Source organism: Chelonoidis abingdonii, chromosome 13, assembly GCF_003597395.2.
Source record: "Chelonoidis abingdonii isolate Lonesome George chromosome 13, CheloAbing_2.0, whole genome shotgun sequence".
Lineage (NCBI taxonomy): Eukaryota > Metazoa > Chordata > Testudines > Testudinidae > Chelonoidis > Chelonoidis abingdonii.
This window is the reverse complement of record NC_133781.1, coordinates 2,865,028-2,892,295: the sequence shown is the minus strand read 5'-3', so window position 1 is coordinate 2,892,295 and position 27,268 is coordinate 2,865,028. Positions and strand designations below refer to the sequence as shown.

The 27,268-nt window shown below is 47.1% G+C and overlaps 2 protein-coding genes across 3 annotated transcripts in view; one reads left to right on the top strand and one right to left on the bottom strand.

The window, feature by feature from the left end:
• Positions 1 to 27,268, bottom strand: part of LOC116824971 (uncharacterized) — a 187,079-nt gene that overhangs the window by 68,378 nt on the left and 91,433 nt on the right. The gene's annotated exons all lie outside the window — the stretch shown is intronic.
• On the top strand, positions 12,264 to 24,379 carry LOC116824957 (E3 ubiquitin-protein ligase TRIM21-like). Its single transcript, XM_032780632.2, has 6 exons — positions 12,264 to 13,512; positions 14,939 to 15,034; positions 17,904 to 18,134; positions 20,695 to 20,717; positions 20,806 to 20,912; positions 21,854 to 24,379. The coding sequence occupies exons 1-6, from the start codon at positions 13,102 to 13,104 to the stop codon at positions 22,159 to 22,161; spliced, it is 1,176 nt and encodes a 391-aa protein (XP_032636523.1). The 5' UTR covers positions 12,264 to 13,101; the 3' UTR covers positions 22,162 to 24,379.

Genomic DNA, 27,268 nt, shown 5'->3' with positions numbered 1-27,268 from the left:
TCTTGCAGGCACAACTGATAGCTTTTCGATATCAGTTGTGCGGTACTGTGAGGTTTATCTGCATTCTTCTTTTCTTTGGCCCCAGTCACTGTTCTCCCTTCTTAGTTCACTGATTGAATAGTGCGAGTGCGGTGTAATCTTGCCTTTTTTCCTAAATTCATGGTATGCTAGCGGAGGTCTTGTGTTCTTTCTCCTTCTCGTGATGTCAGTGCTAATTGCACGCAGTGCAAAATGATACCTACAGTCAATACAGATATCGCAAAATGCAAAGCTGCATTTTTGAATCTGGGTTTGAAGAGCCAATGTGAGAACTAGCTATTTTACGGAAGTATGTCTAGATTTTATTCCAGTAAGTACACAGAACTGTCTCGATAGAAAGCAGGAAGAGCGTTTGTTTTTGTTGTTGTTCGTTGTGCGTGTGATGTCTAGCTGTCGTGTGTACAGCTTTTAAATTGGTACAAACCTAACTTTCAGTACTCGATGTCCTTCAAACAATGGTTAGAGCACTGCAACCTTGTGTCATAAGAGATGTCTTTTAAGTATTTTTAAAAAAACCCATGATAGCTACCTTTTAAGGGAATTACTGCTTTCGTTCGACACCTGAAGAGCTTATGAGTCTCTTGCTCGACCATATTCTCAACAAAATTGCTTATTTTGTCATTGTAGTATTTTGAGGCTTTAGTATTATGGTCTCATTATAATAAAAAGTGCATTTCACATGATTGATTTGAAGATGACAATTAGGGAATGGAAAAAATGGCCAAGTATTTCTTTTTACCTGTGACATTATAACTAATTGTATTCTACGTCATTTTACTCTTCTAGAATTAAAGTATAAGATTCTATGCATTTAGGTGTAGAGGGACATTATTCATTGCTCTGACTCCTGCACACACCGGCCAGATCTCACACCCCTCCTGTTACAACCCTACTATGTCTGAGTGTAACTGAAGTCTTCAAACTGTAGGTTTAAAGACCTCTAAGGTGCAGCAGAATCCTACAGCACGTGGACGATGCCCATGCTGCGAGGAAGGTGAAAACCTCAGGGCTCTGCCATTTCCCTGGAAGGAAAATCTTCCTTTCCGAGACCCAAATATGCCGTGAATTCAGTTAAACCTTAGATGTGTGGCCAGACTCATCAGCAGCAGCCAGAAGAATTCTTCTGTTAGTAATCAGGTTCCACCCCACGTCATACATTCACCCATACAGCATTGGGCCTATTTACTGCTATAATCAAAAGGATCAATTAATTGGCCCAAAAATTAGGCGATCCCTCATAGCATCCCTCCATAAACATTATTTCAGCTTAGTCTTGAAGCCAGCTATTCTTTTGCCCCCACTACTCCCCTTAGGAAGGCTTTCCCAGAACTTCACTCCATCTATGGTTAGAAACTTCATCTTAAAAAATTTCAGTCTAAAACTTCCTATGCCAGTTATATCCATTTGCTTTCTGTCTTCACATTGGTTACTAGCCATTAACATAATTCCTCCCTCCATGTATTCATCCCTCTGATAATATTTATAATAGGCATCATATTCCCCTCAGCCTTCTTTTGGTTGGCTCAAACAAGCCACTCTTTGAGTCTCCTTTATAAGACCAGGTTTTCCAATTCCTCGGGTCATCCTTCAGTAGCCTTCTTTGAACCTGTTTCCAAGTTTGAATTTCATCTTTCTTAAACTGCTAGAGAACCAGAACTGCACACGTATTCCAAGACGTCTCCCAGTGCTTGTATCAACCGAGATCTAACACCTCCTTATCTATTGCTGAAATACTCGCCTGCATGATCCGAAAACTGGCATTGTTTTTTTAACCGCCATATCAACATTGGGTCATAGTCATCCTGTGATCAAACAGTTCTCCAGAGTCTCTTCCTCCTCCTCTGTTACTTCCAACTTTGATGTGTCCCATTTTATAACCCAAATTCTTGTTATTAACCATAATGCATGACCTTATGCATTTTTTCACTATTACTTCATTCCATATTACTCATTTATAAAGATCATCCAGACCTTGCCTATCTCTCTCCTTTCATCCAGCTCCGGACTGCTCCAGCCCCAGCTCCACTCTGCCTCAGCACGGCTGCTGCTGCTGCTCTGCCTCCAGCTCCCTGGGCTGCTTCTCTGGCCTCTCTGGCTCCAGTTGCTACAGCTCCGCTCCCAGGGCAGGTCTGCTCTGCAGGCTGCTTCTGTGACTCTGCTTTGAGCTTTCACCTGCTTCCTGGGCTGCTTGTCTGGCCCTTCTGGCTCTGGTTGCTGCAGCTCTCCTCCCAGGGCAGGTCTGCTCTCTCTGGGATGTGCTCTGGCTTTGTGGGCTGCAGCTCTGCTCCCAGCAGCTTAGCTTGGGCCCCTACTCCGTCTGACCCAGGCAATTCCAGCTCACATGGAGGACGGGACCCACCCTGGCCTTCCGTCTCCTTGATTAGCCTGCCCACCCTGTCAATCAGGCTGACCTGGAGCATTGGCCTCTCGCCATTGTTCCTGGGGACTGTCAGTCTCAGGGTCCTGATTTGCCATTGATCCCTCCCCTATTAGTGCTGGGAGCTAGCAACCAAAACACCCCCATTGAATGTTAATAAGGGAATAACAGTCCTCTTACATTCCCCCCCTGCTAAAATTCTGCCACAGCCACAATATTCACACCAGTACATCCAGGCCCCATAAAAACAACATATATCCACATCATATTATATTAAAAACCCATTAACAATTATCAAAAGAACATTTAGCATAGTTAACACTCCACATCTACTTCTTAATACTATACATAACAATATTCATTAAAACACTACATAGAACCAATAACATAATTATCTCTAAGTCTAACAGGAAGTACAACTTTATTAGCCCCCTGGGACCTTCTTAAGACTGGTGGTTCGTTACCCATATTTTCTGTTTCCCTATCCTCAGGTAATACTGGGTCAGTCTGAGGGATCTGGCCATTCCAGTTAGGGTTTGGGTTTGCCCCACTCTGTCCCCCTCTGTATTCGGTTTGTGAGATTAGAACCATTTCCCAACTGGTTTCAGCCTCCTCAGAGCGTACTGATCTACGCTTCCTATGGTCCCTGTCTGAACTAAGAGTGCAATGTTTCAGCTGGTCCCTATGTACTACTCTCTCAGGACCTCCTCGTTCAGGCCGGATGGTGTAAACTAGTAGCTCGGGATTGTTGTGAGCGACTACAATGTGGGGATTTGACTCCCACTTGTCCTGTATTTTATTACGCTCCCGGTGCCTATGGTTACGAACTAGTACACGCTCACCAGGCCTGATAAGAGCCCCACTGGACTTGCGATCATAAGTGCTTTTCCTACTTTGGGCTGTGTCTTTAGTTGTTTTGAGAGCAACTTCACAGGCTATCTTCAGCCTGTCATGGTGACCTTTGACCCAGTCATCCAAATTGGTCACCACATCCTCCTCAGGGCCCTCTCTGTCCAGAATATCCAATGGCAACCTGGAATCCCTCCCAACATGAGATAAAAAGGAGCATAACCTGTTGACGAATGGACATGGCTGTTATAGGCCAACACCAGCTCAGGGAGATGTTCCTGCCAGGCTTGCTTCTTTTCTGGCGGGAGTGTTCTTAGCATATCGTGCATTGTCCGGTTAAATCTCTCGCACTGAGCGTTTCCTTTTAGGTGGTAGGGTGTTGTTCGGCTTTTGACTATGCCATATAGTTTACACAATTCGGCTATCACCTCTGATTCAAAATTCCTCCCCTGATCCAAGTGTAACCATGCTGGACAACCATAGTACACAAACCAGTGTTTTATGAGGGCATCAGTCATTGTCCACGCTGTCTGGTTTCTAGTCAGAACTGCATCAGTGAATCAGGTGAACATGTCCGTGAGAACCAGTATTTTCTCATACCCCTCTGAAGATCTTTCTAGCCGTGCGTAATCCATTGCTAGGACCTCCATTGGGGCAGTCACATTAGTGCAGGTCAAAGGGGCTCGGTTGGGAGGAAACTCATCCTTGGCTAAGGCACATTGCTACCCAACGTGGGCCAATAATAGTTTCTCCTCATCACCTCCAGAGTGCTCCTGTCTCTGAAATGTCCCCCATGGTCATGCCTGGCTTCATAAACTTGACAGCAGAGTGACACAGGTACCACTAACTGCCGCACTTCCTTACCATCTCGGGGATGATATGTTACCCGGAACAGCACTCCACAGTGTAATCTAAGTCGTTCCCACTGTCTGGCTAGCTTCTTAGACTGCGGGTATCTGGCCCCAAATCTCCGATCTGGCCTCGTTCGGCTCATGACTGCCACTAAGACAGGTCCAACATCACCTTCTCATTGCAGAGTTTGAATCTCATCCCATGAGTACCCCAAGATTATTGCGCTCTCCCCTTTTACCAGGTTTTGTACTGCATCCTGTACCATCACTTTGTCCTCGGGCTTTGGATTCTCTAGCCACAAACACATACTCACAACATCTGCAGGAATGACTAGGAAGTCTTTCTCTAGATCCTCACCCTCTTCTGATTCCTCCTCCAGAGGCAATCTAGACAGGGTGTCAGCATTGATGTTCTGCCTTCTGTAGTAAGAGGAGGCCCTGAGACATAAACACTGGTATCAGAGGCCTAGTATGAGGCCTAAGACCTGAACTAAAGTAATGGTCAAGACTTTGCTAACATAAACCAAAGTGAAGCTGTGAGCCAGAGGCAGGCCCTGCACACAGAAGCTGGCAAGGAAAGAGTTGATGCTGTAAAAAGAGACATACCTAAAAGGTAGTGGACACCAGAGATCAGAACATCCGCATACTTGTACACTCCACACAGATAGACAAGGAAAGGCCGACCCATATACTAAATGACAGGGCAAAAGGGTAATATGAGGATAGAGGTTGTTTGTTCAAATCAACATGACATAGTTGAGAGCACACCTTACTTCACTAGAGGGGTTGTACCTCAATACGTCAGCATCGATGTGCTACTGTTGTACCCTCGCCTGCTACTAGTGCATCCTGGGCGAGTATCCTTTGACCGCATCCTCCGAAGGGTGACGTGGAAAGTCCCGCCCTGCCGACCGGTATCCATGTCACCAGAACCGCGCACCATAGACCTCGGTACGCTTACATACGCACCTCTCGACCATCACGCCTCATTCGCGGAGCTGGAGACTGTGTTTCTCTTCGACAATAAACCTGGCCGACGTGCCTTCGTACCTTACTAGACTTTGTGATTATTGCGGGTTCTCTTCGGGTCTGCTGTGTCAGCTAGCTGTGCAGAGCTGGGGCAGCACACAGAGGGAATACACACACGCAGCCGAGTGATACCAACAAGGAGAGAGCAGAGCACCACACCGGTAGCATCTGACAACACTCCTCTTGACAACACCTTCCAGGTTTATACTGTACTTCAAAAGTGAACTCAGCAAGTTGGGCCACCCAGCGGTGTTCAATTGCACCTAAGTTAGCAGTTGCCAGGTATTGGAGTGGCTTGTGGTCTGAGATTACCCTGAATTTAGAGTACACTAAATAATCCTTAAATTTTTCAGTGATAGCCCACTTCAAGGCCAACAGTTCTAGTTTAAAAGCACTGTAGTTTCTGTCATTTCTTTCTGACCTCCTCAGCCCTCGGCTTGCATATGCGATCACATGCTTGGCCCCCTCTTGCTTCTGGCTGAGCACCTCACCTAGGCCATGCATGCTTCCATCAGTTGTCACTATAAATGGCAGGCTAAAGTCAGGATATTCAAGTTCAGGTGGTGACATCAGCTGATGTCTTAATTTGTCAAAAAGCTGTCTGACAGGCATCATCCCACACAAAACATTGGTCCTTTCCCTTCCTTTGGGTGGGTTGGCCCACTAGTCCATATAGCGGTGCAGCAATGTGCGCAAACTTTGGAACGAATTATCTGTAATAGCTCATGAAACCGAGAGCCTGCCACACTTGCTTGGCATTCTTGGGGATTGGCCAATTTTCCAGCGCCCTGGTCTTCTCCTCATCTACCTGGATTCCTTCCTTTGAAATCACATGGCCCAAGAATTTGACTTTTTCACGTAAGAGGCAGCACTTGCTTGGCTTCAGCTTTAATCCGTGTTCCTTCAATCGTATGAAAACCAAGTCCAATTTTTCCATATGACTCTCAAAATCCTTGGAAAACACAATAACATTGTCCAGGTATATCAGCAAAGTGTCTAAGATATAGTCTCCCAAAACCCCCTCCATTAGTCTCTGGAACGTAGCAGATGCATTACACAAGCCGAATGGCATAAGTGTCCATTCAAACAGCCCAAACGGAGTCGTCACTGCTGTCTTTTCCTGGTCTCGTTCTTCCACTGCAACCTGGAAATAACCAGAAGTTAAATCGAGGGTTGAAAACACTCTTGCACTTCCTAATGCATCCAGTGACTCTTTCACCCTGGATAGCCAGTAGGCATCCTTGTGTGTTACCTCATTCAGTTTCCTGTAGTCAAAGCAAAATTGCACCCCACCATTTTTTTTTATTACAATAACTGCAGGTGATGCCTGCGGACTGTGGCTTTCTTTAAGGACACCCTGAGTCACTAGGTCCAGGATGTGTTTTTTTACTTCCTGGAACACTCGTGGTGAAATCTGCCGTTGTCTCTGTTTTATTGGGACAGCATCTCCAGTGGCTATTTGGTGTGTCACTGTGGTGGTGTAACCGAAGTCCTGCTCGTCCGTGGAAAAGACCTCTTGATGTTTCTCCAGTAGCCCCCGCAAACAGCCAAACTATGTAGGGGTTAGCTGTTGGAGGTCCACTTGGACTGGGATGGGTAGCTCTCCATCGGGTGCCACTCGCAATGTGATAACCTGTGTGCCTTTTTTTACTTTTGTCACCCGCAGCTCATCCCCATTTTCTTCCAAGGCCACCCCCACTGAGGGCACCACTCCTTCAGGTCGATATATATCTGCCACCCTGGTTCGGGGGCACAACTTTATGGCCTTCTTACTTGAGTTTAACAGCCTGACTGGCACTTTTCCTTTGCTGGCATTAGCAAGTACATTTGCAACCAGGAGCCCATTAGGTAGACTGGCCCCAGGTGCTGGCTTGACAAGCACTCTGTATCCGTCAAAGTCGCTTGGCACCTGGCAGCGTCCATCAATAATCTTCTCACTCCAGAGAGGTATAACCACCTTCTGTCTCCCTGCCACCTTAACACAGCCAATTTGTCCCATTGGCCCCAGGAAACGTCCATGTCTCTCCACTTGGGCTAGTACCCGCTTCAGTGTAGTGTCCTTCCTAGGCTGGCCATGATGGTTCATCTCCTGGGTTCCTTCTCCTACCAACAGTAATTCTTTCAGCTCTCTTATAATATTCATCCTGAGAATTCCCAGTACTCTGTTCTCCATTAAAGTCTTTCCTGAAGCTGTGTCCTTTAGGATAAAGATGCATTTCCCAGGGATTGTTCGACCCATGTACCCTACGTCAGCTTCAAGGCACCCCACCACAGGGATGGCAAGTCCATTAGCTCCCTTTAGCTGTACAAATCGGGTATTATGCATGGTCAGATCTCTCTCTTTTAAGTGGTTTCGGAAATATGATTCAGAAATAGCGGTGATTTCTGAGCCAGTGTTTATCAAGCAGCGGGTTCTCACCCCTGCTATGGTTATTTCCACTGTCAAGCAGTCCCCGAAAGCTCAGCCACAGAAGTCGTTGAATATACTAACATCATCAGGGTCCCTTTCCTCGCTGCTGACACACTGTCCTTTTCCTAGGGACAGCCGTAGAAACCCTTCAGTCCCCACTCGGCCTTCCGATGGTGGGCTGCTTGCTCCCTGTACCTCTTGAATTTCAGGTGCCTGGGACTCCAGTCTCCTTCTCAGTGTACGTTCTCGGCTAGTATGTCCTGGCCTTTCGCAAGTGTAACAAATGTATCTTCCCAGCTCGTCCTTCAGTGGAGGTCTTCAGGGTCCTGGGGCCCTTGGATATCTTGGCATATTGGTGGGGTTTTTCCTTTTCATCACCTCAGTCATCACTTTCAGCATCTCCCCCTGTTGGACCGCCAGTTTTTGGACAGCTTCACTTAAGCTTTCTAATGTTAGCTGTGTTTGGGGCAGGGCTTTTTCCCCAGCAGCTGCATTCACTAGGCCCCCACTTCGTGTACGGGGCTTAGGCTTGGCTGTCTCTCCACAGGAACATCCTCTTCTTACTGGGCTCTTTCTTAAACCTCCTTTTCATTTCACGGCTGAGGGAATCATCCTGGAGCCCCAGCACTAACTGCTCTTTCAGAACTGTATCTGGGTCTGGAACTCATTGAGGGTCTTGCCGCTCCACTTCGCTCATTCTCTCCTGGAGGTCATATGCATACGCCCGGATACTTTCACCAGGCTCCTGCTTTCTCTCAAAGAACTCCTTTAGTCGGGTTCCAATAGGTACCTTGTCCCCATACACTTCTAGGAGGAGTTCAAATACCCTTTCCACATTTTTCTTGTCTGCCACGGCCATGAACTTTACTGTGGCCTTGGCCTGGCCCTTGAGGTGCTTCTCTATGAAGTCCGCATGATCTTCAGGTACTCTTAGCACTTGCAGAGCCGCCTTCACAGACTTGACCCACTCCTCTACCATAATGTCTCCTGGTCTAGTTGGGAAGCCACCAAACTTCATGACCTTCCGCTCCCGTGGGAAATAAATAGTGGGAGGTTTCTTTGCTTCTGCTGTCTGTTGGTCTATTACTGCCTTGGCCAGTGATAAGGCTTCTCTCAGTTCAGTTCTAGCTTGTTGTAATGCCTTGGCTTGGTCTGATAATTTGTGTTGAAGTTCAGCAAACTGGGTTCGTAGTTCTTCAATTCCAGCCATGGTAGAGTGCTCAACCAGGCCTGGACAGTGCTACTAGAACTCAACAAGTAAACTAATGGGGTGGACCCTGTGGATAGGATCCTGTTCGTGACGCCAATTATGTCCCCTTACACATAGCACAGCCCCAAAGAAGAGGACCCTGACCCCACTAGTTGCAGGCTTGCAGCTGTCCCTGTCCTCAGATGGCAGTCCGAGCTCCGGCCACTGGCTGCGTCTAATCCCCTGGTGATCCCAGCTATACCTAAAGCAGGGAGGATCAGTGAGTGCATCAGAGGGGGAGGGATGGTAGAACAGAGGGCTGGACATGACACAAAATGGCTGATTTTGTCAGGGACAGATCAGACCTGGTTTGGGCCTAGTACCTCCGGCCTATTCCGATGACAGAGTTAAGGTTGTTGGAGGAATGGTGTAGGAGACTTTGCCTTAACTCTCTGGAAATCAGGAAATACAGGGTTACATTTAGCCACACTCCGAATTGTGGAAAGAAAGGAAGCAACAGTGGGCAGCCTTAACCCCACATTAGTGCTGTTTCTCTCAATGAATTCAAAAGGGTAATCCCCTCCCCTCCATCCAGCACTTGCCACTGGACTGGTGTTTACCCCTCTAATTCTATGAGAAATAGCCCCATTGTAAAGTAACAAGGGTGGATTTGCTGGAGATACTTTGAGGCCATTACTATTGAACAGAGGAGCTTTGGGGCGGATGAGTTACCTCTCCCAGATAGGTTCCCCAGGAAGCCATGTGTGTGGGACTCCATTGAAACATACTTACTGTACTTTCCTTAATCCCAAAACCACTCTCGCTGGATTCATAGATTCATGGATTCATTGACTCTAGGACTGGAAGGGACCTCGAGAGGTCATCAAGTCCAGTCCCCTGCCCTCATGGCAGGACCAAATACTGTCTAGACCATCCCGGATAGACATTTATCTAACCTACTCTTAAATATCTCCAGAGATGGTAGATTCCCAGCGCCCCTAGGCCAGTTTATCCAGATTTGTGAGACAGCCTGACAGTTAAGAACTTTGTCTAAGTGCGCACGCTAAACTCCCTAGCTGCATTAAGCCCATTGCTTCTGTTCATCTTAGAGGCCTCAGCTGAACAAGTTCTCCCTCGCCTCCGATGACACCTTTAGATATATAAAATTTCTGTCCCCTCTCAGTCTTCTCTTTTCCAACAACAATACCCAATTCTTTCAGCCTTCTTCATATAGTCATGTTCTACAACATTTAATGCAGTTCTTGAGTGCTCTTTCTCGGACCCTTCCAATTTCTCCACATCTTTTCTTGAAATGCGTACCTCAGAGCTGGAACCACATTCGTTACTCTACTGGAGGCCTTGACCATGCACAGAGTAGAGTCGGCAAGAATGACTATTCTCGGTCTTGCTCCAAACCACATCTGTTAATGCCATTGCAAAAATCACGTTGCTTTTTTGCAACAGCATCACACTGTTGACTCATATTTAGCTTGTGGTTCACTATAATCCCTAGATCCCTTTCTGCCATACTCCTTTCTAGACAGTCTGTTCTCATTCTGTATGTGTGAAATTGATTGTTCCTTCCTAAGTGGAGCACTTTGCATTTGTCTTTATTAAACTTCATCCTGTTTTCCTCAGACCATTTCTCCAATTTGTCCAGATCATTTTGAATTTTGACCCTATCCTCCAAAGCAGATGCAATCCCTCCCAGTTTGGTGTCATCTGCAAACTTAATAAGCACACTTTCTATGCCATTATCTAGGATCCAGAGGAGGAGAGGCAACTCCATCTCTGTTCTCCCCTTCCCAACTAATGTCCCTGGTCCCTGCCACCCCCTCGCACCTCCAAGAGATTTTCCTCTCCCCGGGCTGTGGGAACTGATCATCTGGGCTGCTGGGAGGTGAGTAAGCACTGGTGCAGCTTCTCTTTGCTTCCCCGCAGAAACCATTTTCTGCAAGGCAGCAAAAGGAATAGGGGGAGTGATGGTGCATTTTTCTGCTGTGCCGCAGTGTCGCAGATTTTCTCCAGGAGTAAAGCTTGTCAGCCAGCTCACCACAGAAAGAAATATCAACTACAGACTCTGCAATACTCCAGTACCATCTACTGGCTCCTTTGGAGAATGCATCATGGAGATTCAAAGATAGAGGCCACCCTGGATCCTCTGTGGTTGTCCGTGAGACCCTTTGGAAGAGCATAACAGAAGAGACAAGGGCCATATGCTCTTTCTTTCTCTCTCTCCACACTCTCATCCATTCAACTAAAGCGACTGGATACTACCACGATCTGCCCCAAGAAGGATGTTGGCAATGGTATAGTATATTGAAGACAAGTTGTAGACCCCTCGAACTTCAAGCAACATTCACCAGAGCAGAACTCTCAGCCTGAACTCAGCCCTTAACTAGAAACATGGATCCTGGTGCAGTGCCAGAGCAGACAGCTGAAACCTGAAACAATGGAGTAGACAAAACCACTGGAAAGGTTCAGAAAAGAGCTAAAAGAATGATCTGAGCAGATTAATTCCCCAGCTTTCTCCAGAACCTGGGGGCTTTTAGTGCTCCTGCCAACTGCCTCTGTACTCACTAGATATCCTAGCTCATATCGTTCATTTTTCCTCCTTTCAGAAACAACTCAGCAAGACCTGAATTTTGGCTAGCATCTTGGGCCATTAACATCAGTGGGGTTACTCCTGATTTACACTGGGGTGAGTGAGAGGGGAATCAGACCCAGTGACTCCAAATTGATTTAGTTAAACCAGTGCAAAAGTCAGTGCAGAGATGCTAATTTCACTGTCTTATTTTGATTTTTAGTGTAAACTGATTGATTGGGAACAGATTTAAGTTAAATTGGAATAAGCTGCTCTTCAACTGAAATAAGACTAGCATCATGAAGAATGTCTACACAGGGGTTTGCAACAGGTCAGCTAAACCGGATTATTTAAACCCAGGCTTGCCCAGCACAATTTTAGCCCCACAAGTAGGCATCAATTGATCCAGGCTCTGAGACTTGATGTTGCAGGTTTTTTATTGTGGTGTGGACAGAACCCATGAGACACCCCTAAAGGCCACAGTCACTTTTGAAAATGGGACATAGGTTCCTAAGTCACCTATGTGCTTTATCCTTAATCTTTACAACTGGGGGAGAATCCCCAGATATGAGCAGTGGGGGCAAGGAACCTAAGTGGCTTCATGATTGAGCTTGATAAGTTTATGGAGGGGATTGTATGATGAGCTTGCCTACAATGGCATGTAGCCGATGTGCAATGACTAGTAGCAAATATCCCCAATGGCTAAAGATGAGAGACTAGATGGGGAGGGCTCTGAGTTACTATAGATAATTCTTTCCCAGGTGCCTGGTTGGTGGGTCTTGCTGAAATGCTCAGGGTCTAACTGATCACCAGATTTGGGATCAGGAAAGAATTTTCCATTGGCAGACTGGCAGACACCCTTGCAACTTTAAACTTGTGTAAATGGTGGATTCTCTGTAACTTGAAGTCTTGAAACCATTATTTGAGGACTGTGACCTGTAATGTGCAAGCGGTCAGACTAGATGATCACAACGGTCCCTTCTGGCCTTTCTATGAATCTATTCAGGTCACATTTTCAAGCTTTTATCTGCAACCGCGAGGGCTAGAAACTTGCCTTTGTTTCAAATGAAGCTGCGCGTCTCACACATTCACATGACTCCTGGAGATGGGGCTTTAAGGAAAACATCAAATATTGTGAGACTTGCAATAAAATCACCAGAGTTGTCAACAGAGGGGAATTATTTATATTTACTTGGTAAGATGACAGATCAGTGCAAACAGTTTCACAAGCTCTGAGTTTTATTTGGGATTTTGTTTTAAATGGGTTTGTTTTTCTAGCAGGGCAAAAAGGTTTACAATGATAAAAGGAAGGGAGTGAAATTCATAGAGTTCTTGGTCCTTCAGTTTCCAGACAGAATCAGGATGTGTTGTAGGTGGTGGAGATCTTAATAAAGGATGGAGTTCCAACCATCAGATGTGTCCTGACTATCTGATTGCCCATGGAGTCATTTTGTCTTTCTGCTCCCACTGCACGCCCTGCCTGAGTAGACTGTCAAACTCCCAGCTGTTATGCTGTTCCCTGACGCTAATTGCATATGGTTAGGTATTAAGCTGGGCTGGGAATGATCAGGGTCTGGATGGATGCCAGAGAAGGTCGTGAAATCCACAGGGGGCAGTGACTTGGGGCAGTGATCCATTCTTAGATCAGCAAAGTAACAACCTGCTCCTGGCACTCCAGCTGTTGACCCATGTTTCCCAAGGCAGGAAAGCGAAAGCTAACTCAGCTCAGGCAGGAAAGCGAAAGCTAACTCAGCTCTACTCCCTGGAGGCACCATGAACCCAGCCCTGCGCCGCCCGTGTCAGGTTGTTTGTTCGAGCTGCCAGGGCCCCTATAAGATCCCAGTGACCTTTAAAGGGTGCAAGCACAAGTTCTGCCGCTTCTGTGTCATCCCCTTCAAGGGGGAGTCGGGCACAGCCACCTTCTGCCCCCTGTGCCACAAGGCCCCTAGGCACGCAGAGGACCAGCCCCAGGGGCAGCCAGGCAGCCGGGCAGATGAAACTGAAAAAATCAGTCTGGAAGTGGACAAAGAGGCTGAGGTGGAGCGGGTGTGCCGGGAACACCAGGCGGTTCTGGACCTGTTCTGCACAGAGGATCAAACCCTCATCTGCATGAGCTGCAGGGACTCCCAGGTTCACCGCGCTCACGCTGTGGTTCCCATTGAGGAGGCTGCCCAGGAGTACAAGGTAGGGTGCCGTGCCTCTGCTCTGTGCCTCTGCTTTTCAGCCTCTCCCTGTAGCTGGCAGCAGTGACAGTGAAATTCAGCACAAAGCCCAGGCACCACTTACACGAGAGACCTCCTGCCCTACACGTCTGCTGTCAGCCCGAGGGAGGGACACAGAAGCCTGGCCATAGCGCCCATGAGCCAGGAAACAGCTGTGCCTGAGAAATACTCTGCCCTGCCTCCTCTAACTTTGCTCCCACCAGGCCTGTGTCCTCCTCTTACCTTGTGTTCCATTGTTGTGTGGCTGGATGGCTGCTTGGGGCAACGAGGCCTGTGCTCAGGGGCCCTGGCCAATTTGGGGCCCCCAGAAAAATCCCCCCCGGGATCTGGAGGAGCTCTCACTCCCCGCTGTGGCCCTGGGGCACAGTGCGTCTCTGGTCTTAGGGCTGCACAAAGATCAAAGCCAGAAGGGGACACCAAATATCTAGTCTGACTGCCTGTGTATCACAGGCCACCAACAGCTCCCAGCACCTGCACTCTAACCCATCTACCGAAATTAGACTACAGTAAGGCAGCCACTTGTGCCAATTAGGGGGTCTGCAGGTGGTGAAAGATCCCCTTCCCCTAGGCTTTTCCACTTGTTCAAAGTTTAATAGGCTGTGAAGTCGGGGGGATGGGGCAAGGCAAGGCCCCTTTAAACAACTGAAATTAGTACAGCTGCTGCTGGAGCGGTCCAGAGCATTTCTCTGGCTGAGGGTCGCAGTGCTATTGAAATTTGACTGGGCTGCCCCTGCCTACAGCAGGGAAAGGCCAAGTTGCAATGAGTGCTGTTGTAGCTTGACGCACAGGCAGTCTGCTGAGAACTTTACTCCCGGCAGCACCAGCTCATGCACCACGTGGGTAGGAGAGAGAGGAAACTCCTGGCCGAGGGAGATCTGGCGTCCCTGGCAGGGGGCAGGGGACCGGAACAAGGTTCCTGCTTCAGGGTGGGGACCAGAATTTGCCCCCCGACAAGAAGTGTCTGAATTGGCACCATTGATTTCAACCCCCAGGAAACTAAGCTATTGTGTATCACAGGTAGAGAATAGGAGGGAGCAAGGTGCAGTACTGCTAAGGCCCCTGCAGTAGCCAGAGATTGATTAAGTGAGATATATCGAGATGATCTATGCCCCACACTGCAGCGGAAGGTGGTGATGGCTGCAAAAGTGAGTTTATGCATAAATTTAAATAAATTAGTTAATTCATGCACCAATTTCTCCATGCAAAGGCTTATTGTAAGGGTGTCAATTGTGGTGTTTTGTGTGTGTGTACGTGTGTGCACATGCACAACCATTGCACACCCGTTCTTCTGATGCAATGCTTTTGCACTTTGCCTTTACAAATTTGGCCTGTGTGTGGTGATTTTCTATGATTTAAGGAGAGTTCACTAGCTGTACTTTTCTTGACAGATTAAGCTGCAGACAGCAGTGGAGCTGCTGAAAAAGCAGACGGAGGAATCTTGGGAATTGAAATACCAGGAAGGAAAGAAGACAGCTGACTGGAAGGCAAGGCCCCATGGTTTGAACCATTCACAAGCCTGCTGCCACTGCAGGATTTCTGGAGGTTCTGGCAAAAGCCTGGAAGAAGGAGGCTATGTCCCTTTGGGATTAGTCATGGATGAGGGCAGATGTAGTGCCTGATTTTTCGGTGGGGTTTAGCATCCCTGGTTCCCACTTGGTGGGGTCCCCAGCCCTTCTGGGAATCAGCCACCCCACCCCACTTCCTAGGGTGACCAGATGTCCCGATTTTATAGGGACAGTCCCGATATTTGGGGCTTTGTCTTATATAGGCGCCTATTTATCCCCCATCTCCTGTCCCGATTTTTCACACTTGCTGTCTGGTCAGCCTCCCACTCACCAGCAGCTCATAATATGTTGCAACCAGTAATTGTGAAACACGTTCTCATTCTGCAGGTTCTGCTGCCATCGTGTGACCATTTGATGTAATTGCTCTCCAGTTAGCACTTCCTATATGTCCCCCCACCCCCACCCCGACTATGGCAAGATACCGATATTACTTATTTGTATCCTTATAGCACCAAGAAGCCGCACCCATGATCAAGGCACCATAGCGCTAGGGTGTGCTCCAGATGGGGAGCGCTCAAGGTCCCTTCCAGCCCTACATTTCTATAATGCTCTGATAAGAGAATGCCCTTGTCCCCAGAGAGTTTAAAATCGAAATAGATATAGGGTGGGAGTTGAAGCAAAGGCACAGAGATTTTCCCAGGGTCGCCCAGTGGCTCGCCAGTGGAGCAGAGAATAGAATCCAGATGTTCCAAGTCCCAGTTCAGTGCCTGATAGGGACACAGGACCAGAATGAACCTCCTGGGTCACTAAGTCCAGCCCTTATCACAAGCCATCCCATCAGAGCATCCTGTTCGTAAACTGACTAAGTTCCACCTGCAGACTGGTCAGGTTGTTTGCCCCCACTGCTCTTACTGGGAAGCTGTTCCAGAGCCTTGCTCCTCTGATGGTTTAGAAACAGCTTCTTCCCACCCAGTGATTCTCCTCCCACACATAGACCAGAAACGCTGATGCAGCTGCATCTCCGTTCTTATTTTTAATTAAAAATACTGGTTGCTGAAAACCTGTTTGTCAATCGTAAGAAGGGAAGAGTCAAGCGATGACGAGCAGTGTTGCTGTGTGACAAGAAGGGGCTATTTTCTGGAGTGAATCGTGTCAAGGGAACCTAGTAACTCACACTTGATTGATGGGCGAAAACATCCCAGGTGCTGTGTAAAGAGATGGAATCCCTGCTTGGTGTGTGGTTTGGAGCAGGTTAAAACTGCACACCATGAAGAAAGGAGCAAGACACTTAAAAGCCCATAAGATTTCCAAGTTCCGGATTTGCCTCCTCCACAGCTAGGGCTACTATGCACTGTGATATGCCAATTAATAATAATCTTCAGGGCTTTAATATGTGATGTTCATCCCATGACAAAAAAACTAAGAACAACAGCTGCCCACCACTGGACCGCACACCATGGCTTTGATTACTGTGCCATATAATGGTTTTTAATTAACATTGCTGGTCATAGGTGCTGAATTCCCCTCTGCATGGTGGATGCTTGACCCTCCCCAACCCTGGCCCTGCCCCTGCCCTGCCTCTTCCCACCTCTGCCCTGCCCTGCCCTGCCCTCGCCCCGCCCCCATTCCACCCCTTCCCCAAAGTCCCCACCACTTCCCACCCCATTCCATCCCCTTCCCCCAAGTCCCCACCCCTGCCCCACCTCTTCTCCGCCTCCTCCCCTGAGCATGCCATGTCCCTTCTCCTTCCCCTCCCTCCTGGAAAGTCCTAAGCGCCACCAAACAACTGTTAGGTGGCAGAGGGGTGGGAAATGCTGGGAGGGAGGAGGAGGAGCGGAGATGTGGCATGCTGGGGAGGGGGAGAAGGGGACGGGGAGGAGGGAGCTTGGCTGCTGTTGGGTGCGGAGCACCCACTAATTTTCCCCCGAGTTGGCAGCTATGTTGCTGGTTAGTAATACAGGAGACCCAACCAGGCTCAGGGGCCCCTGTATGCTCTAGTGTCTAGAGCAGGGGTTCTCAAACTGTGGATCTGAAAGCACAAAGCAGGTCATGACCCTGTTTTAATGGGGTCACCAAGGCTGGCTTAGACTTGCTGAGGCCCAGGGCCAAAGCCGAAGCCTGAGCCCCATTGCCCAGGGCCGAAGCCAAAACCCTTGGATTTCCGCCCTGGGCAGCAGGGCTCAGGTTACAGGTCCCCTGGCTGGAGCTGAAGCCCTGGAGTGGTGGGGCTCAGGTGGGCTCAGGCTTCACACCCTCTCCTGGGGTCATGTAGTCATTTTTGTTGTCAGAAGGGGGTGAATGAATTGCAATGAAGTTTGAGAATCTCTGTGCACTGAACTGAGGCTCTGGAAAAACTGGTTTCTATTTCTGGCTCTGGCCTGCTGGGTGACCCTGACCTATCACATCCCTGCTCTGTGCCTCAGTTTCCCCATCTGTAAAATGGGGGTAATGATACTGACCTCCTTTTAGAACACTTAGAACTCTACTGATGCAAATTGCTAAACAATAACACCTAGCTCTTATATAGCACTTTTCATCCATAGATCTCAAAGCTAAGAACTGTGTATTACTGTGCTGGACACAATCCACACACTGTGTAAGCAACAGCCCCTGCCCAAAGAACTAACAATCTAAAAAGTCAAGACACACAAAGGTGGAGGAGAAAACAGAGGTAGAGGTGAAATGATTTCGTTGAAGTCGCATAGCGGCTCACTGGCAGAACAAGTAGAACCTTCCAGGGCTATCCACTGGGCCATGTTGCATCGCTACCCTCTTTACATTTATCCCCACCCCAGACTGGCTGATATTTTTCTGTGGTTGTTTTCAATTCTTTTTACCTTTAACGAAGGCGAAGACGCACTATCAGAGAATGTGCATTGAGATCGAATTTGAGAAGCTGCACGAGTTCTTGAATAAGGAAGAGGAGCAGCTGCTGCAGAAACTGAGGAAGGAGGAGAAAGAGACCCTGAAGAAGCTGCATGGGAATATAATAAAGCTCTCAGAACAGTGCTCCTCTCTGCAGAAGCTGATCATGGAGATAGAGGAGAAGTGTCAGCAACCGGCTGCCGCATTGCTGAAGGTGAGAAACTACCCCACCTCGTCAATCCATGCTGAATTAACAGGTATCACACATCATTGGCATTGGATTTAATGACCAAGGAAGAAATAGCTATTTCAGTTTTATTGTTACCTAAATAATAAAATCCCAGGCTGGAGGGTCTATCTGCTCCAGAATTTCTCTTGCTTTTGTTAGAGGAAAATTCCCATGCGCTTTACGAGAGCTGCCATGTAACCATCCTCCATAGGATCAGTGCTGCTGATGAAAGATTGCTAGAGAATTGTTGCTCTTCTACCCTTTCTCCTGTTCCCCTTGTGCTATCTTTTGTAGACATCCATGTGTCTACAGCTGCTCCATAGCTGTGCTTGCACAGCCTCCTCTGCCCACAGGCTCACGAGATCCAATATCTCCTGTCTGCTCGAGGCAGAGGCACATCTGGAGCATGTAGCTGATATGTTTGGCTGGGCAGCTGCGGACAACTAGGCAGAGGTGCTAGATGTGGTTGCCCAATTGGGCAATCAGGAAAAAGGCCCTTCAAAAATATGCAGGAATTGCAAAGGAGGTGGGGAGGCTTCGGGTCTCTGTGACCCCTGAGCAGTGGAGTTCGCAGTTTTGACCAGAGTGGTCACTGTTGGGCATTGTAGGATAGCTGCTGGAGGACTTAGGGTCAACATAGGTCACACAGTGTCTACACTCGCTCTGCATTGATCATGGCTCACCACAGGGGCATGCACAGGGGAGGGCAAGCAGCAAAATCCGTATATCCCTGCAGCCTGGGAAGGGGGGAAGCAGCAGGGTGGCTGGCTGCTGGCTGAGCTCCTCCTCCCCGCAACCCTATAGCTGCTGCTTCACCTTCCCTGTTGCTGGAGTCCCACATGTTGCCTTTGCCTCCAGCCCCTGACTCACCTTGCCCATTCGGGGAGGCTAGCCCCAGGTCCACCCCTTCTGCCCAAGGCCCCACCCTTCCCCTCCAGAGTCCCTGAGCATCCCCCCTGCCCAGCCCTGGGCTGCCCGAGCGCTCCCAGCCCCAGAGTGCAAGGTGGCATGGCCCCAGCCCCAGAGCACCAGATGGCATGCCCCAGCGCCCCCAGTCCCAGAGTGCCAGGCAATGCAGCCCCAGTTCCCTCAGCCCCGAGGCTGGGTGGCCCAAGCACCAACCCCAGCCGCCCCGAGTCTCAGGCCGCAGGCCAGCCCCCCAGCCCCAGTTTAGGCCACAGGAGGAAAGAGTGGGGAAATAGGAGGGGGCCTTGGGGAGGGGGGCCACACCTGGCTGTTTGGGGAGGCTCAGCCTCCAGTGGCCTGTGATATCCCTCCACCCATGTTTGTGCACGCTGCTGGCTCACCGCTGTTCAGGGAGGTGGTTTCAGTGTCACCATAAAGAGTCACTTACATTGGCTGGAGACATGTGCGCAAATAGGTTTGACACAAGGCGATGTACGTCAATCTAACTCTGTAGCATGGACCAAGACCAAGGTCTTCCAGGGCAGTGGTACAGGCAAATGAAGAAGGATATTTTTTAGATTAAAGCACTGGTGCAGGACTGACAAGACCTGGGCTTGACTCCCTGCTCTGCCACAGATCTCCTGTGTGCCCCATGGCAAGTTACTTAATGCCTCTCTTTGTAGAATGGGGTTAATACCAGTATAACCCAACTGGTGTTTGCAAGAGTAAATTCACTGGGTGTGATCCTCAGCTGGTGAGGATCTGTGTTTCACTGATCTTGGTGGAACTCCACTGATTTTCACCAACTGAGGAGCTGGTCCCTTAATATTTATGAGGTAACCAGACACTAGGGTGATGGGAGTCATTCTATGAAAACAGGGGCAGTGGGAATCACAGACAAGGGGAGGCTAAGCCTCCCCTAACTCAGGCTGTGGCCCTGCCCATGCTCTGCTCCAAAGACCCGTCTCCCTCCCCCACTCCCTTGAAGCCGACCGGGACTCAGATCCAGCCAGCGGTCTGGAGCTTGGGGCTCAGGGTGGTAGCCCAGGGTCAGGGCAGCCAGGGGCCGGGGTGGCTGGGGCCAGCTAGTGGCCTGGGTCAGGCCAGTGGCCCAGGGCAGGGAAGGAGTCTGGGGCTTTGGTGAGTGATGGGGGCAGGGCCTCAGGCAGAAGGGGTGGGGCTAGAGGACTAGCCTCACCGAAGAGGGAGTTCATGCGCCATCTGCGCATACAATCTGATGCATGCTTTCTATACTCTATCTATGCACTGTATATGGCATGTCTAAAAGCTCTTAGGACCAGCTCCTCAAAGGCATTTAGGTATTTGACTCCTAATGTCACTTAACCACTTACCCAGCAGTAACACATTTTCAGCAGAGGAACAGAGAAGGGAAACTGGTAGGTTGGTGTCCCTGCAGGGGCAGAGTTAAGGTTATTCGGGAGCCTTTAACAATGCTTTTCCATACTTTCATATGTATGGGAGCTCAGAAGAGCTGTAGAATACAAAGTTATTGTTGAGTTTTACAGTTCAAGGAAGGATCTAGTTTATGAGGCAAATAGTGTGAAAAAAAAATCAGTGAATATTGGTTTCCTCCTGTCACTGCAGAATGTGAATTCCTCTTTCCATTTTCTCGTTTTAGGATGTGAAAGACACATTGACCAGGTACTTTTTGCATTGACTCTGGTTAGAAACTTTGCATAAATGTTTGTCCTGAGCCCAGAAGTGATAAATTGGGCTGTGTTCTTCTTAGGAGTGAAAATATTCAAGTGCAGGAACCTGAAGCTGTGTTTACTGAACTGAAGAACATATACAACATTCCTAGCATTGATATTATTGACATTCTAAGGAAATTCAAAGGTAAGTGAAAACTCTTCCTATATTCAGGTCCCCAGATGTTTCATGATCCTTGAGCCATGGAATTTGCCATGAAATTCAAACCTTAACCTCAGAACTGTTCTCCAGACTATCAGTTTCCTTAAAAAAGATTAAAAACAGCTCACATGATTAACAAGAAAATATTATAAATGTAATCTGAGGGTAAAATGAAGCAGGGATTTTTACCTGAGTCTGCAGATAGCCTGACTCAATAGCTCTAAGAGTAGGGAATTGCTCTTATTCATCTCAATGGAGTGTCGACTCTGAAACCCAATGGAATTGATATAGGAGGTGACAATACCTATTTCACGGCCAAGCATTTTACACAGAAACATCCTGCTAATGTTGGCTTGCTTATCCCACAATGCCAAACTGCCTCTTGGTGCTTAAAGCCTCAAGTTCCCAAGCTTTCAGCTCCCTCTTCTGAACACCACCTGTGATGCCACCATTGGAGCAGAGATCTGCAGCACATTGTGAACTGAAAAGTGCTGGTCTTGGTATGTTAAGACAATTCTCATATAGTCCAAAGCCCACTGAAGTATATGGGACTCTGCCCTCTGGCATTGAATGATGCCCCAAGCAGAACTGGTCTAAGTAAGGTAAGAGAAAAAGAGAAAAGAAGGAGTCATATCCTCATTTTTACAGAGGGGAACCTGAGATGCAGAGTTTAAGTGACTTGCCCATGTCACACAAGCAGTCTGTCATAGATCTGTAAATTGAACCTGGATCCGTTGGCTCTGTATCCACAAACCCAACTTTCCTTTGCTCCTTGCCACCCACCACAGCCCAGTTTAACTTTCATGACTCTTACTCTGTGTAGCTGAAATATTAATGAAGGTGAAGTTTAATTCCTTTTAATCACCATGACCAATCCATGTCCCCAGCAGTGACTCTGTGACATTTTCTCTCTCTTTTTTCCCCAGTGGATGTGACTCTCGACCCAGACACAGCTCACCCCAACCTCATCCTGTCTGAGGACAGGAGAAGCGTGACACACGGAGGCACTCGACAGGAGCTGCCCGGCAATCCTGAGCGATTTGATCCTTATATCATGGTGCTGGGCTCTAGGAGGTTCACATCAGGGAAGTGTTACTGGGAGGTGGAGGTGGGAGACAAGGTGGAGTGGGACGTAGGGGTGTGCAGAGAATCTGTGGGCAGGAAGGGGCAGGTTATATTGTCTCCTAGCAATGGATTCTGGAGAGTCTGGTTGAGGAATGGAGATAAGTACTAGGCCCTGATCTCCCACCCAACCCCCCTCACTGTCAGCGTGCGGCCCAGCCGGGTGGGGATTTTCCTAGACTACAAGGCAGGCGAGATCTCATTTTACAATGTGACAGACAGGACACATCTGTATTCATACAGTGGAGCCTTCTATGGGGTTCTGCGGCCTTTCTTCAGCCCTGGCCTCAATCGGGGAGGTGAAAACACTGTTCCACTGACAATCTACTAGAAGTCTCTGGGCTAGCTCCAGTAGGAATCAAAGACACACACATGGAAGGAGCACCAAGTAAAAAAACTCCCCCCTCCACCAATACCTCCCCCCACTCACACACTCTCCTCCTGCTGGGGCTCTGATCTGGCTCCATGGGGAAGGGGCCATTGAGGTGGAGAGAAATGCAGGAGTAGATTTGGTCCCAACCCATGTGGCAGAAGATGGCGAAGTGGGATACAGACTATGTTGATTGCCCGAGGGATTTCTGGGGGAGGAAAGTAACCGTGAAAAAATATGTAGCAAAATAATAACTCATTTAGCTAACTTTTAGAAAAAGTGACTAATGAAAAAAAAAAAAAAGCCAAGAAAAGCTGGTGACAATTTTACTCTCTTTTTTTAAATCACAAGTTTTATTAAGTGTTTTTCACCAAAATGTTGACATTTGAAGTAGTTTTGACCAGCTCCATATGTGGCTGAAAAACACAGGCTGTGGGGAATTCAGAAAAAATGTTGTCAAATTCCCTCCCCCTTTTTTTTTTAAATCAAACATTTGAATTTTTCATTGCTGTTTCAAAAGTGGCTCTTGTGATCAATGATTTCTGGGGTGTCTCGGGTTTTTTAATGCCCAACCAGAGATGCCTTAAAGCAGCCACACTGTTTTCAGAGGGAGGTTAGCTGAGCAGCCCCTTTCCTGGTGGCTGAACTGGGGCACTCACAATCAAAGGGACTGAAATTTTAGGCACTAGTCCTGCAAACACTTAAGCTCTTGCTTTACTTTGTGAAAATAGGTAACGACCTTAGTGCGTCAATACGACTGCTTACATCTGCAGAGTTAAAAATCATGCGGTTGTAGGGACAGGGACTTAGGCTACTAAAATTGAATGATAAGATAATGACAGTGAATGATGCTAGGAACACTGGGGAAATGCCACACAATGAACCCTAAAATGATCGTTTTTCTTGATTCTGCTGCTGAAGAGACAAAAAAAAAATAAAAATCCAAAAGCTGCCTTTAATGGCATAACATTAGATCTTACACATGTGTATGAAGCCACCTTTGCTAAGGAGCTGACACATTCCACAAGATTTTGCAAGGGATCTGCAGATGTGTCTAACTTCAAAGCCTAAAACTATAGCTGATCAAAAATGAGAGCTATTCAAAAGTTTTCAGAATGGATTCCCATTAAATTTCAGTGGGAACTGTGTGGCTAAATCCCAACTGTGCTTTAAAAAATTTCAAATATTGTTTTCTAGAGGTACAAGCTTGTTCAGCACTGAAACTGAAGTTTCATCACTTAAATTTACAAATATCCCACCATTTAAAACTTGCAGTACTCAGGTTTCTGGAGTACAGGCAAGTTTCATCTTATGCGGGGATTCCGTTCTGCGGTTAGCGTGTAAAGCGAAAACCACATATAGTGAAACACTCATTGAGTTGAATGGAGGGCAGAATCGCCCGCACTACAGATGCAGTTTTTATATTGTTATTTTTCTTTTTAACTCCTGTTTTTGCCGACCGCGCAAAGCTGAATTTGCGCATGTTAAATACGCCTAAGATGTGACTTGCCTGTAACAGCATGCCAGTCTGATCCTCTGAATCAACAGATTTCAGAGCAGCAGCTGTGTTAGTCTGTATCTGCAAGTACTCGTGTTCTTTTTTTGAATCAACAGAAAGACTGCTATTGTCCACCAGGTCTGGAACAGACCTCAAAACTAATTTACCAGAGACTTGAGCAATAATTTTTGTGTGTCTATACTGTAAAAATATTTTAAAAAATGAGCTGGCAATAGGCAAAATAAACCACAGTTAAGATTGTAGTTAAATTGTGGTTCAGTGCTGAATTCTGTGAAATCAGTGAAAAATAAAATGGATAAATTTTTAACACTTTGTATCCGTCATTATCAAAACATTTTCACGTCGATATCTTGGGGGGCAAAGAATTAAGGTCATATTTTATAAGTCAGAATTTCTTTAGAGTGGTGCTCAATCTTATTACACAGGAGGGCCAAATAAATCCAAGTTCAACCTTGTGTAGACCAAACAGATTTTGCATATTTTAATAAGATTTAAAGTCCCCCATACTGATTTATATTTTAAGTTCAGTTTGTTTCATATGTATTTAGATAATTTTCTTCTATGTACAGTATTGTCTATTCAGTGACAAAACACTAATGAATTGGCCGTTAGTATACTGTGTTGAAGCAGGCTGCGGACCTTATGTAATGCTCTGGTGGTCTGTGTATGGCCCGTGGGCCATAAATTGGGTACCCTTGCTTTAGACAGAGAAGGTAATTAACCATTGGAACAATTTATCCAGGGTCATGGTGATGCAAGAGGCTTTTTAGCTGCTCTGATCTTGTGTAAGAAATGCAGAACCCAGGATAGAGGCATGCAGTCACACACAGCTGAAAACAAGCAGAGAGGGAGAAACATCATGGAATTTGACTTACACAAATTAGCATAACAAAGGTGATGACAGTATCATAATACTTAGGCATGCATACAAGTGTAGTTAGTTTAAGATTTAAGACTTTTTATAAGTAGTACTTAATGATCATTTAAAGTAGGTTTAGCTAGAAATCCAAAATGGAGGACTGAGGCTGAATTGACCAATAGTAGACAGAAGATTGGGATCCAGCCTCTTCCCGGTCCTTCTTTTAGCATCTCCAAAAAACAAGCTCCCAAACAACTCCATGCAAAAATCATGGAGCAGGTCCTCAAGGAATCAATTCAGAAGCCTTAGAGGAGAGGAAAGTGATCAGGAACAGTCAGCATGGATTCACCAAGAGCAAGTCATGCCTGACTAACCTAATTGCCTTCTATGAGGAGATAACTGGCTCTATGGATGAGGGGAAAGCAGTGGATGTGTTATTCTTCAACTTTAGCAAAGTTTTTGATACAGTCTCCCACAGTATTCTTGCCAGCAAGTTAAAGAAGTATGAGCTGGATGAATGGACTATAAGGTGGATAGAAAGCTGGCTAGATCGTCAGGCTCAACAGGTAGTGGTCAATGGCTCCATGTCTAGTTGGTAGTCAGTATCAAACAGAGTACCCCAAGGGTCGGTCCTGGGGCTGGTTTTGTTCAATACCTTTGTGGAAGCAGGGAAAGAATTGACAAGGATTTGTAGGAGATTTTAATGCATGTTAGTCTGTTAGCAAGAGTTAGGCCAGTTGTAACCTTAAGGAAGCGAGACTTGTAGAAGCGAGGATGGTGTGAGGCGAGTGGAAAAGAACTGTGTGAAAAGTTGTCATGACCTTGCACTAATAACCAAATATGTAGACTGGTGTCTTCTAGAGGTAAGAAAAATAAAATAGCAGAATAGCCTATGTATAAACAAAATGCAGCTGTTGCTTATTATTGTCTGTATTATTGCTTGTTATTGTCTGTAACAAAGGTATAAATGTTGCTGTAACTGTTTACCTGTTGAGAGACCTGTCCGGGACTGGGGCGACCCTGTGTCCTAGGGCACTCCCTCCCTCTATTGCAATTGCTGGAGAAATAATAAAGTATTTAATTTTGCTGCACCCAAACAAAAAAAGCGAGAACTAAGTTTTTCTCCGACAATTTGGGGGCTCATCCAGGATGGCAACACCTACTGAGACACAGGCAGCTGCGACGGATCATTCCCCTTCGAACCCCATGGCGCCACAAAAGAGGCATAAGACCTTTTGAAATCTCTATTGGGGTGTCGTCGGAGCACTGTCCGTGGGGCCTTCTGTCTCTGTTGGGCTCACACCATCTGAACTTATTGACTGTGCAGCAAGATCAGATGCAAAGTGGTATTGGGGAAAGGCCCCAACATGGTTAGTTTATAGCAGTACTGGGAAACTGCTTGGTTGGCCAACAAGGTAATGCATAAAAAAATGCATTAGGTAATGCATAGGTAAATGTATTAGGTATGCACCGGTGCTGAGGGGTTTTTACCACCTCAAGAGGGGTTGTCATACCGCCTCATGGTATTGGGTCCGAACATAAGGTACAGATGCATCGTGGTATTTGGAAATAAAGGCCTTGGGGGAGGGGTGTGTGTGTACACCAGTGTAAGTAACTGTTACTGAAAAACGCCCAAAGTACCCTGTAAAGCAAAAGCTCATGACCAGAACTACTCTAATGCAAGCCCGGTAACTAGTGAATCTTTAAAAAATCTGACCCACGGTGGGCTGACTCGGCCTGACATCGTCCGGTAAAAAAGCTACCTGGGTCTAGGAGCGTTTAAACCCATCCTTCCCTTCCCCTTTCCTTTCCATGTGGGCTATTAACAGTCTAATCATTTCACTGGACGCAAACAGAGTAAACGGTGCCATCTCCCTGAGACTAGCCAACGCTCTTTGCTGAAGAAAAATGTAGGAGGGTCATGGCCATCCTTGTTAGCCTCTCTTGTGTGAGTACCCTGTAGGAAGAAACCCTTAGTTTATGTGCCTCTAGTGCAGACAGGGCATCCCCCCCGTGTGTGTGTAATTAAAAAATGGGTAGGGGACAGTCTAAGCATTCCAGCTCACCCCCTAAGGGTACCCCATCTTATTTCATGTACGTACATTATGGTCCAACAACCTGCAGGTATTTAGACAATTGAAATCTTTACACACGTAAAAATCCATCTAAACAATGCCCACTAAAAGGTACCTTTAATCTAAATAAAATCATACATCTAAAAGGAGCTTTTAATCATCAAAAAGCCTCTGACAGTGTAAGCAATTTATCTATTAAAAAAAAAAAATGCTAGATCCCACTTCAATGCCTTCCCAGCCTCAGGCCTGGTCTACACTACACGTTTAAATCGATTTAAAGAGCGTTAAATCGATTTAATGCTGTACCCGTCCACACTACAACGCCCTTTATATCGATATAAAGGGCTCTTTAAATCGATTTCTGTACTCCTCCCCGACGAGAGGAGTAGCGCTAAA